An 11892-nucleotide genomic window follows, 5' to 3' on the forward strand; every position below is an offset into this window, starting at 1 on the left:
GAGGAGTTAGCAGATGGAATGCTAAGTTTGGGAGGTGTTTGGGAGTGAAATGAGAAGCCTGAACAGTAGAGACAGGCATGGGAGTGAAGATAACGTGGGAAAAGCCAGACTGTGGGAAATGTATTAGAAAGTATCGCACCTGAGTCAAAGCATTGAATAATTCCCGAATGAACACTTCTTTTTCTGAGTTTTAGAAGTAACCTAAAAGTCTCATTTCTCTGCTGTGTGAGTGGGTTTGTTTTTTTTTTCATTGGTGGGTTTTTTTGTTGTTTGGGGTTTTTTTGCCCTGGATATTCTCTGCCAAAAACCCTCACCCCTCTGATTCATCTCCAAGGACTGAAACAACAAACCCTGCAATAGTCCCCCGGCTGCAAGAGAAAAGATTTTGCGTGGTAGATAAATAGACTCTAGCACTCTGGAATAACCTTTGGGGGGTGTGTGCAATATCTCAATTAAAGAATAATAATCCACATAAGAAGACTTTTTAGATTTGCTTCTGTGTCAAACTGTATAGAACATGAAATAGTTAAAAGAATGCAAAGAAGAGATAAGCAGTGTAAACAGGTATGGCACAGCTATTATGATGCACATATATTTCCTTCATTGCTAGTTCACAGTCATTCTGCAATTTCAAAGTTGCCTCAGGAAATTGCCAGGCTCTTCCAAGCTTTGCCAGAGTTCAGCAAAGACTGGAAGAACTTGGCAACATCTAGACTCCAGACGCAACTTTAATGAAATAAAATGATTATCAGTTCACCCTATCTTGTTAACATTCATGGTGGATGAGGTACAGACAGCAGAATTCAGATGAAGTAGTTCTGAATTTCTCTTAATCCAAAGGTCAGAATTGTCAGAATTAAGATGAACTGTGAAACTATTATTTGCCCCTTTTTTTCATGATTGGACTTTTGATTGCAGAGGACCCCTGCTTCATTTAATGTAAGAAATGAAACACTGTTGACAATATCTTTATATTGCAAAGGATATTAGGGAAATGTCTGTAGGATTCACTACATTTTTTAAAGAGATTCATATATAAGAGAGCTAAAAAGAAGAGGAACTTTTAATCTTCAACAATTTATTAATGATTTAAGATTTTGAATGAAATCATAATGAAAGTTAACTTTCACATATATATAAATATATATGAAATAAAAATGCAAAATTAATTTATCTGGAAGTTATGGGAGATTTATATAAGGAAAAAGTAAAAATTACATGTTTTGGCATTTCTAAATGGGAACTGACACAAAATTCAGTTTGCTTTAATTAACTTTCTTCAGTTAGTTTCATTTTCAATTAAATTCAATGTAAAAATATGTTTTTATAATGCTACCTGAAAACTTTGGATCTTGGTGGCTGCCTGCCTGTATATCTTGGGGTCCATCCTGAATGATTGTATTCCCTTCATATAATCCAAGCACATTAGAGGAAAAGCACCACTGGATTGTGTGATATGTTTTCTTCTAGGTACCTTGACTGAGCTGGGAGGACAGAAGCCTAAATATAATACTCAAAAAGTAATGTGCTTACAGGGAAAATCAGCTACATTTTTTTTTTTCTTGAAGACAAGTGACAGATAACATTTTAAAATATTCTAATTTGGCTTAAGCAGACAGAAAGTAATTTTTAATTTTTTTTTCAACTGCATTTTCTATCAGGAAATGATACTAACAAAAAAAAAATCTAGCCATCTTATGTGTGTCCTAAGTGAAACAGGAAAAGCAGTGTTTCACAAGCAGTGAAAGCAGTGTAGTGAAACGGCATCACAGGGAATTCTGCACCTGCCTTTTTAACTCAGTAACACTGGTGACCTGTGAGATCCCACAGGAAGCTTGTGAGTGTCTGTATTCCTCATCGACATGTCTCAGTTATGTTCTTAATTGTATGGGTCCTGACTTGTGATACTAAAGTATGATTTGCAAAAATACTGAGCAAATGGAATCAGTTTATCTCCAGGAGTTATTCCCTAAATCAATGCATCTAGATACCTTAATGACTGGAACTCAAGAAATTAAAAATTATTATTTCAGGGTAGAGCTTGAGCAAGGGGAAAAAAGCTCTTGAAAGGAAGAAGAAAATACGAAATGATGTGAGCATTCTCCATTCTGTTAAAATGAAGTAATGTCCTAGCAAAAAAAAGAATTTGTAAACAGGTTATGAATACTGTGTCATAAGTTATACAGACTAAGGAAATGAATCAAAATGACAGAGACAACTTAATTTTGGAAATTTTGAGTGCTTTAAATATTCTTTTAATGTAGCTTTATTAAAAAAAAAAAAAAAATTGTACTGTGCTTTGGTTTGGGGTAAAAATAATTCCTAGCGGCATGGGCCTCACAGTCCATGTAAATAAAGATCTGTATTCTCCAGTGCTTTAGACAGGGTCTTTGGTGATATAGAAATATCCCTTCTCCTCACTATTTCATATACCAAAGGTTGGGCAGTGACATACAACAAACCTTTGCCTATCTATAGCTTTTTCTGAGACTAAATTCCCTCTGCACCTGCCCTGGAGAACAGTATATTCCTCACAAAGTAATTTATACCCCTTTTCCCTTCCCCTGAATGGTAGTGTGTATTGCATATGCCGTACAGACAAGTGGCAGCAACAGAAGGAGGAGAAGTTAAACTGTGCTGTTAGAATTAGGCCTTTCGGGTCAAAGCTTTCCTTGCATGAACAGCAGTCGGGAAAGTTTGTGAGGCTGCTGACACCAATTAATCTCTGGAGAACTGAAGGAATGGATATCACAAAATCATTAAACAGCCCAGGTTGGAAGGGACCTCGAAAGATCATTTGATCCAATCTTTCATGGGAAAGGGAGCCTAGATGAGGTTCTCTAGCACCTTGTTCAATTGCATCTTGAAAACTTCCAGTGATGGGGACTCTACCACATCCCTGAGGAGGTTGTTCCAGTGAATGATTGTTCTCACAGTAAAAAATTTCTTTCTTATGTTGAGATGAAACCTCTCCTGTATGAAATCTCTCTTATATCTGTTACCCCTTCCCTTATCCATGCGGCTTTCTGTGAAGACAAAGCCTCTATCCTCTTTATAGCTGCCATTTAAGATATGCTGGAAGTCTGTATTTGTTGATTGCATTCCACTGTGAAAATGCAAAAAACTATTGGATGACGAAAGAAAGAAGATGACATAGGATTTCCAATGAGAAAATCTCCACAAGAATGAGGTTGTCTGGGAGAGCTGAACATAGGGTTCTCCTCTTTTGGTGGGAATTTGTGCCTTTTCCCCATGGTCTCATGCTATGTTTAATGGCTTAATAGCACTTTAACAGTGTGTGGAACTAATATACACATTTTTTTATCAACAAAGCAATAAATATGTAATAGAAATTACACAAGGAATGTCAATAAGGAAGAATGCAACACAGCTTTCATCCCACATAGTAAGGAGTTCATGCAATTCCAGTTTGAAGAATTTCTGGCCATTCATTCCTAATCCCATGTTACATGTTTTAGTCATGCCTGTGTTGTTTAGGGAAGTTGTGCCATGCATCAGATCCATTTAATGACTCACATCTGTTGCAAAGAAGCAGATTCATTGTTGTTATGATGGGGATATCTGAAGATGGTACTGCCTCTGAATTTATTCCAGCCATAGAAATAGAAGTTTTGTTATTCAAATAAGTCTAAAGAGAATTCATCCAGAATGCTAAGGAATCCACAAATGAAATAAGTGTAATAGGTGAAAAATAAAATGCAGAATTGATGATTGTCACCTATGACAAAATACAACAGTAAGAGTCCTTATGTTCCCTTTGTAAGTGAAGAATGACTCTACGAGAAAAGATAAAGGTTGTATGGAAAAAATAATCAACCATATGTTCCCCCAGCCCTCCTACATCACTTGTAATTTGTATAAAATATGAGCACAGTCAGATATAGGAAATGGATAAGGTGACTGCAACATACTGTTCTCACCTGTAAGTGGGCACCGTTAATAAACGGAACCCTCAGACACATAGGTGTGTCAAAACAGACCTGTATAGTAAAAACCTGTGACATAGTCTGTATGGAAAAATAGGCAACAGACAACAGTTGCAAAGGAATAAAATGGTGGACTTGTGAGTGAAAAGACACCAGATCTGGCTCGGCCATGGTATCCTGTATTGCATAGCCATGTCATTTAATGTACCTGTTCTTTACTGCTTTCTCTATAAAATAGGAAAGTGTTTCGTAGCTTTACAGATGTTTAGAAAAAAAGTCAATTAAAGATTTTGATCTTGTCAGCTGTTACAGACACAAATTAAGAAACTGAACAGAAGGAGTCCCTCCACATGGATAGATAAGAAGTACAGAGAACATAATTTGAAACTTCACATATCACTTTGCCTTTATTCACTACCAGTTCTACTTCTTGCTTATTCAGAATCAGAAAAAGCATTCAATCAGGAAAGGCATTTGTGTCATGGAGCTGTTTCTGTTATGTTGTTTTCCAAAGCACACTGACTCTCAGAGTGGGAGTGCAGTGGCTAATATTCTGAAAACTAAAAAAAAATCTTCTAAAACAGGTACCTGTAAGTGGGAGTAGGATTTCCACGAGCTTGACAATTCAGAGATACTTTCTTCTCCTCAGAATCAGTTGGAAAAATCACATCATCTGGCTCTTGTACAAACACTGGCCCATAATCAACACTTTCTGTGGAAATAGGAGTGCTATAGTTTAGGAAATCTGAATAAATGTAAAATCATTATAGCTTTTATAAAGTGAGATTAAAGTATACAAAATTATGTTTGTTTTCCAGAGGTTCATATCACATTACTTCAGATGCGATATTAAAAAGCAATAATTAAAAGGAAAAAAAAAAGATAAGGAAGAAATATTACTAAGTTAACAATAAAATACATAGAATTATTTAAGTGTTCATCATGCCTTAAAATGGCTTTCTCATCAGACGTGTTTTGGCCTGCAGTCTCATGAGCAGCTCGAGAGAATTAAGCCAGTAAAAGGAGTTCACACTGCTTATAGAGAGCAAGGTAAACAAAAATTTTCCTGCTGCTTGCGGCAGCTTATCTTACAAAGAACTAAGACACAGTTTTCCCTTTTATGTCAAAGAGTTGCTAAGAAAAATCACTTGTAAAATTAATGGCAGCAACTGGTGGCTATTATTAAATAATATATAGCAAGATCTGACATTTCATCTTCCTCCACTGTCTTCTCTAATTTTGGCATGTATCTATATCTTCATATGAATTTACATTTCTGAATAAGAAAAGCTGGATAGACCCATAGAATACATCTATGATTCCAATTCATTTGTGTTGTGAAGAGGGAAGTGTAACCTTCGGAAAAGTAAAAGGCTGTAAGTATAGCATTCCTGATCATGTAGGTCTGAATAACTAAAATTCTCACTGTGCACTAGAAGACTGTGGAATTTTAATTAACTTAGACTTCCTCCAAACTCTTGGATGATTTAGTCCCATAATGCTCTTCAAATTTAGAGCACTAGCCTAACGATTTGGGTGAGGGGAGGTAGTTACATTGTCTTACTACTTGCAGTGAAACATATGGGAGCTGGGTTTTCTCTGTCAGTTTTATGGTTTCATATGTTCACGTCATAAAAGTCCTCCAACTGGTACTGAGGACAGCATGACACATTAAGCAGTTTATAACGTCCCGTTATATTTGTCGTCCCAATACCAGCTTGAAGTAAGAAAGGTGCACCTGAAGACTGCGGGTTTGGGTCATTGACTTATAAAAATTATTACTGCATTGTTCTACCAACTCCACACAACTTCCACCACATGTTATGGGTTCACAGTTTTAGGAACTGTGACCTTTTTCATACTGCTAATACTTTCAGAAAGTTTGGGTGGACAGGAATAGGTGCATGGAGCTACGAGTCTTGGCACAGAGAAGAAAATTTTGGAGTCTGAAAAAAGGATGAGAAACATCAGAGACATAAGTCATAGTATGCTAGTTCTGAGATGCAAATTTCCATGTCCTTAAATTCTGTGACATTTTGGGTTTCTCAATTCTATTATTACCATACAGTGAAAAGACCACATAATACCCCATTATGCTATTCAACCTTCCTTTTTAGTGACTATACATTTATTAAACACTTAGGGTTTTGTCTTTTTCCACTGCTATTCAAATACAGTTTGAAAATAACTTTATTTTCAGGTATATATGCTTCTACTGAAATAGGTTCAAATAATTAGTCTTTCAATTTGTAAAGACAGCAAATAAGAGCAGCAGCAATTAGTGGTTTCTGTTTTGCATAATTTTCAAGTTTATTAGCCATTTTTGCAGGACTGTGTAAAGGAATGTGGATTGCTGTTTTGCATATTTACATTACTTCCGTGTTTAGGTACGTTACTTCAGTTGGATGTATTGGCAGAAATATATTTTCTGGGACAGATATCTACATTATTTAAAAAACCTCAACCACAATAAGTGATTTCTGGTATGTGCTTATATTACTGAAGTTAAAATAACTCTAGTATTAAGTTTTGAGCACTGCAGCTGAGGCTGCCACAGGGGCAATGGACTCAGCTGGCAAAACTTATTTTAAGAAAGGGAAATGTGGGTACAAAAACATTGTATGGATTGTTTCGTATAATTTAGTTACCTCCTCCTTACATTGCACAAGAGAAAATACTAATGAATGTAGGCGTAAATAATCAGAGCTCTCATCAAGCTAGAGTATAGCAAACCCAAGAATTAATTAATGAATGCAAAACTAAATCATGGGTTTAGATTTAGGTGTTATTCCATGCAGATTAGTAGGTGTATGGATAGGGTGTATATTCACGAAGATTAATGATTTTATCTTTTCCCTAGGAGTGACTCTGTAGATAAAATATAATGCCACAGCCTAGGATTACTGGAAAGAAAAGAAAAAGATGCAATGCTAGGTAGGTGCTGGTGTCACTAGCAGTACAGATGTTCTTTCTACCTGTACTATTTGCAACAGTAATACTGAAATACTGTGTTGCACTTTCCTTTTGGAAAAAATAGTTTTACTTCTGCCTGCAGTGAAGACAACGGTAACAGAGAAAGTTCAATGCATGCAAGTCATGTTCCTAAAAGATGAAAATATGTAGTTAGCTGCTTATCTGCATTTCAGATGGAGTGTGGAGTACCGGCAGAGATTATTTGGAGACTCAGAAGCAACATAATAATGAATGAGATATTCATCAGTTTGTAGCTAAATTGACTAAATGAATTCTTAGTTAGATCACCTGGACTGGGACAGAATAATTGAAGAAAAACGTCTATTCTGAAGAGACCAAAGCACTTGCTGAAAAGACAAGACTATATGTTTATAAATTATTAGGCTTAATAAAGGGGTGATTAAATAAAATGCAATGGGGTGTGATATCCGATATGCGAGAAGACATCACAGATCACCTAGTGATACCATCTTCATTTAAGCTCCAGTGATAGACTTGAACCTAAAAATCGTAAGTGTTCTATGCCTTTTCTCTTCATTTCAAAAGCAATGAAGGAAACACATTGCAGATGAAAATATTTCATTTAAATATTTAAAAAAAATTTAAAACTATTTTTTCAAATTAAAACACAGGCTGGTTTATAATTAAAGAAAAAAATTTATTTTTCTTATGCATAATGCTAATAAAAGCTCAAATAAAACGAAGCCTTGTGAAGACTTCAATAATTGTATCAATGATGGTCATGTAGTTTAGCTAGCACTAAACATCCCGTTAGAGATAATGGAAAGTCCTGGACTCTTCCAAAATTGACCTGGACCACCACTGGAGGCTTGCTGTATTCTCTTTTCTCTGTAGGGAGTTTAAAGCTACATTGAAACTGTGGGGCTTGAGAAGAACATTTCCTAGAATCCAGTGCACACTCTGCTAATGTTGCTTGATGTCATTCTGCTTGAGGATTCCCACTCTGAAGTGCGCCACAAAATTTCACCTGATTACAGCTGGGAATTTCTTAACTTCCCTTTTAAGAGTATTGCATCACTTATTAAACACATATTTAGTCACTGTCAAAAACCCAGATACAGTTTCTTCAGCGTACAGCATAACTGCACATAGATTAATATTTACAGAGATTGTTCATGTGTCCTTTTACAAACTAGACTGGAGGACTGCTCAATTATGCTCTAGAAAGCCAACACCAGGATTAATAAACTGGTTATTAGTCCCAGGTCTAATCAACTGCATGAGTCTGCTCTTTGTGATGAGAGTCTGCCTTGAAAAATTAATCTCTGCATCTTACCACAGTTTGATCATGAACAGTTGTATGTTCTTTGAGACCTTACACTCGTCTCATGAGTAACCAAGGTGAGGGTTAGATTTTTAGATGACAGTAGACATGGATGATTGCAGAGAAAAAAGAGAAAAAAGCACCTGATTATAAAATCCACTTTGTGTGGCTTTACACGTATGAACTACTCTACAGAAGCAAACACGCTTATACATGTGTTAAATTTTTACAGGATTAGAAACACTAACCGTTTGAGAACCATATAGCAGAAGAGTTCACAAGCTAAAACGACCACCGCTCACCCCCTCTATCTACAGTACATACACTCCAAGCAGCATTACTGCAGTACATTACCTACTGGGGCAGGTTAACCTCTGCCAGCTGCCAGGTGCCCTCCAGCTGCTCGCTCACTCCCCCAGGGACGAAAATAGGATGAAAAAGCTCCTAGGCTGAGATGAAGACAGGGAGATCCCTTACAAGGTACTGTCGTGGGCAAAACAGGCTCTTCTTGGGAAAACTTATTTCCAGTTAAAATAGACTTAGGTAGTGATAAACAAAGACAAAAATTTAAGCAACACCTTCCCCCAAGCCCCTCCCTTTATCCAGAATCAACTTTCTTCCTCCACCCTGACTCCTCCCAGACACAGAGCTGCCATGTATGACACAGGAGCTACAGGAGGTCTCTGAAGTGGCCTCTTGGGGTCAGGACAGACACCCCAGGGTGTCTGAAGTGCACTGGAGACCCAACTTCAAGCACATGAATTAATCTGTACAGAGTGTTCAGTTCCTAACAGATAAATGACAGCTGGGAGGTCGTGGGGTGTCTGAGATGCCCGGGCAGAGCAGACCAGCACGGTGCTGTGTTTTACACCAGCCCTGCCCTGTCCTGGTGTAGTGGCTACAGGCCAGGTGAGGCTCCTCGCAGCACCTGAAGTGAGACTGCGGAGCCTGTCTCCAGACACCTGAACCCTGCTCTGTGCAGCCAGGTGTGAGCTAACTGTCCATGCACAGAGCCAGCGGACTTCCAGGCATTACAACTGGGATTCAAATATGCATTTAGTGCAATGTGAGATGCCCTCATGTACGCCTCCTGGCTGATCTAGAGATGCACCCGTTTTTCCCAGGTCCCATGTCCTACCTGCCAGTGTCAGGTATATCCATAGGATATTAGGCTGTAAGACAGCCCAGGTGGCACTAGGTCACCTGAATTGCTCCCCAGTGTTTAGACACCACATTTGTTTGTCCGCACCCTCATGCTGAGCTCCACCTGCCCCTGTCCCAGCCCTGACAGCAAGGAGGAGGCCCAGGGGAGGTGGGGTGGGACAGGCCGGTGAGGGGCTGTGAGGTGACTGCAGCCCCAGGTCAAGAGGCTGTCCCCACACAGGCAGGGGTGACAGCGGGCTCTCCGTGTTGGCCACTTTCCCCATGGGCCTGAGTTGTGGGGCTTGTCCATCCCACTGCATTTAACAAGGCTGAAGAGCGACAGCCCTTTTTCCCCGGGCAGCCGAGGGCTGGGTGTTACATCAGCCCCGGCTCCCCCCGGTGACGCGGTGGCCAGAACGTTGGTGGTGGCCGTTTCTCGTGGGGTTGGTGACACGGCCGCCCAGGACAGGTATAAAAAGGCCTGTGCAGTGAGCCGGCCCAGGCTGGAGGCGAGCAGGCGGGTGAGCGAGGGCTGAGGTGAGAGGGCGGGGAGGAGGGCAGGGCTGCTGGGCCGGGGCAGGGAGGCAGGGGTTGCCCGTGGCATGACAGATGGCGCCTGCTCCTCCTTTCTCTTCCAGAGCCACAGACCCACACAAGGACAGGACCAGACCATGGCGCACTCCCGTCCTTGGCCACAGAGCCAGGGAGATTCCACCACGTCTACAACGACACTGACGCTAAGTTATGCAATCAAAAAGGACATCAGCTCTTGGCACCAACCTAATGATGCAGTGCCACGGCCAGAGTAGGTAGGTGGTTGCTGGTGGACAAAGCCAGCATGGGATGGGTGTCTACTGGCTGCCAGGGAGAGGTGGGACTGACAGCCTTGGCCTGAGGCTGGCAGAGCTCACAGCAGGGGTTGCCCATGGTCAGCGAGGGTCGCTGTTCCTTTGTTTGTTGATATTATCCTGCTTTTTCCAGCTGCAGGGCCACATAGACAAAAGGACCCTTCCATGGCGCACTGCTGACCTCAGGCACACAGCCACTGAGATTCCCTACCATCTACAAGGACGCTGATGCTAAGTTAAGGAATCAAAAAGGACATCAGCTCTTGGCACCAACCTAATGATGCAGTGGCACTGCCAGAGTGGGTGGGTGGTTGCTGGTGGACAAAGCCAGCATGGGATGGGTGTCTACTGGCTGCCAGGGAGAGGTGGGACTGACAGCCTTGGCCTGAGGCTGGCAGAGCTCACAGCAGGGGTTGCCCATGGTGATTGAGAGTGGCTGCCTCTTTGTTTTTTGTTATCCTGCCTTTTACAGCTCCAGGCCCAGACAGGGCCAGGACCAGACCATGGTGCACTCCCATCCTCAGCCACACAGCCAGAGACATTCCCTACCTTCTACAAGGATGCTGGCACTAAGTTAAGGACCAGACCATGGCTCACTCCCATTCCCCCCCCCCCCCAGCCATTCAGCCAGAGATTTCTGCAGCTTTTGACAAAACCAGTGACCTAAAGACAAGGAAGCACACACAGCCCCAGTCTGCACCATGCCATGGTCCCACAGGCAGCTGGAGGCTCCCCACAGCCTTGGTCAAGGGGAGCTCCCCACCACCCGCCCTCTCTGTCTGAAGCTGACCTTGAAATAAAATTTTCTGATTCATGAACCATTGGCTGGTTCTTCTGGTTTGTGTAGTCTTTTGGCAGAGACCTCCTGGGCCTTTTCCTTATTTTCCTTATTTGCTTATTGTATTTAATTTATATATCTTTGTATGTGTGCATATATATGCTATACATATATATACACACACATTTTTATATACATGTATGTTTTCTGATCCCTTCAAGGATCCAAAAGCACCAGGTTTGTTTGCACCCATTTTTTAACTAATGGTGACCCATGTTTTTTAACAGGACAGTTCTGTGTGAGTGTGCATTGGAGGATTTGAACTCCACACCTTATTTTTTCTTTCTAACTTAAGCAAGAACATGAAGAGATGAATATTTAACATATATATTAAGCATATGTATGTTTCAATTTACTATTTTAATTTCTTAAGAGAAATATTTCTGTTCCTCACACAGGCTTTTATTAAAAGGATGAGTTTTCTGTATCTTATTGAAGTGCTATGAGACCAGTGATTTATTATAGAGTGGCACATCTGTCTCGGGATTACAAGTATGTATTGCAGCCAAGCAATGTGACAGCTAGTTTGTGGTCCCTTTACAAATTTCAAGTTGCCATTTTCAATCTAGGCAATTTAAAACTCTAAGCACTCTCATTAGGATTTACTGTTTAAACTGGTATTGCCCAGAAAGGTAAGGATATGGAAAACATTTCAAATATTAGTAAAATCCCTCTTTTTAAATTCTTTAATATTCTTGAGAGCAGTACTCGAATATTCTTTTAATTCCAAGGTTCTCCTTGCAGCACATTTGCACTTAACAAAATACCAGAGTATATGACTTCTTAGTAACAAGTATTTAAATCCTCACGGGAATGGAAACTGGAATCTGTGAAAAAAATCAGACGTTCTTTAGTTCT

The 11892-nt window shown here is 40.1% G+C and overlaps 1 protein-coding gene across 1 annotated transcript in view; it reads right to left on the reverse strand.

Moving 5' to 3' along the window:
• Nucleotides 1-7164, reverse strand: part of CNTN5 (contactin 5) — a 248719-nt gene extending 241555 nt beyond the window's left edge. Inside the window, exons 1-2 of the mRNA XM_010578200.1 lie at nucleotides 7110-7164; nucleotides 4536-4659 (exon numbers count right to left, since the gene is read on the reverse strand). Coding sequence (XP_010576502.1) covers nucleotides 4536-4659; nucleotides 7110-7164 — 179 coding nt within the window. The remainder of the gene's footprint in view (nucleotides 1-4535; nucleotides 4660-7109) is intronic.
• Between the last annotated feature and the right edge of the window lie 4728 nt (nucleotides 7165-11892).

Source organism: Haliaeetus leucocephalus, unplaced genomic scaffold, assembly GCF_000737465.1.
Source record: "Haliaeetus leucocephalus isolate CR32 unplaced genomic scaffold, Haliaeetus_leucocephalus-4.0 Scaffold616, whole genome shotgun sequence".
NCBI lineage: Eukaryota > Metazoa > Chordata > Aves > Accipitriformes > Accipitridae > Haliaeetus > Haliaeetus leucocephalus.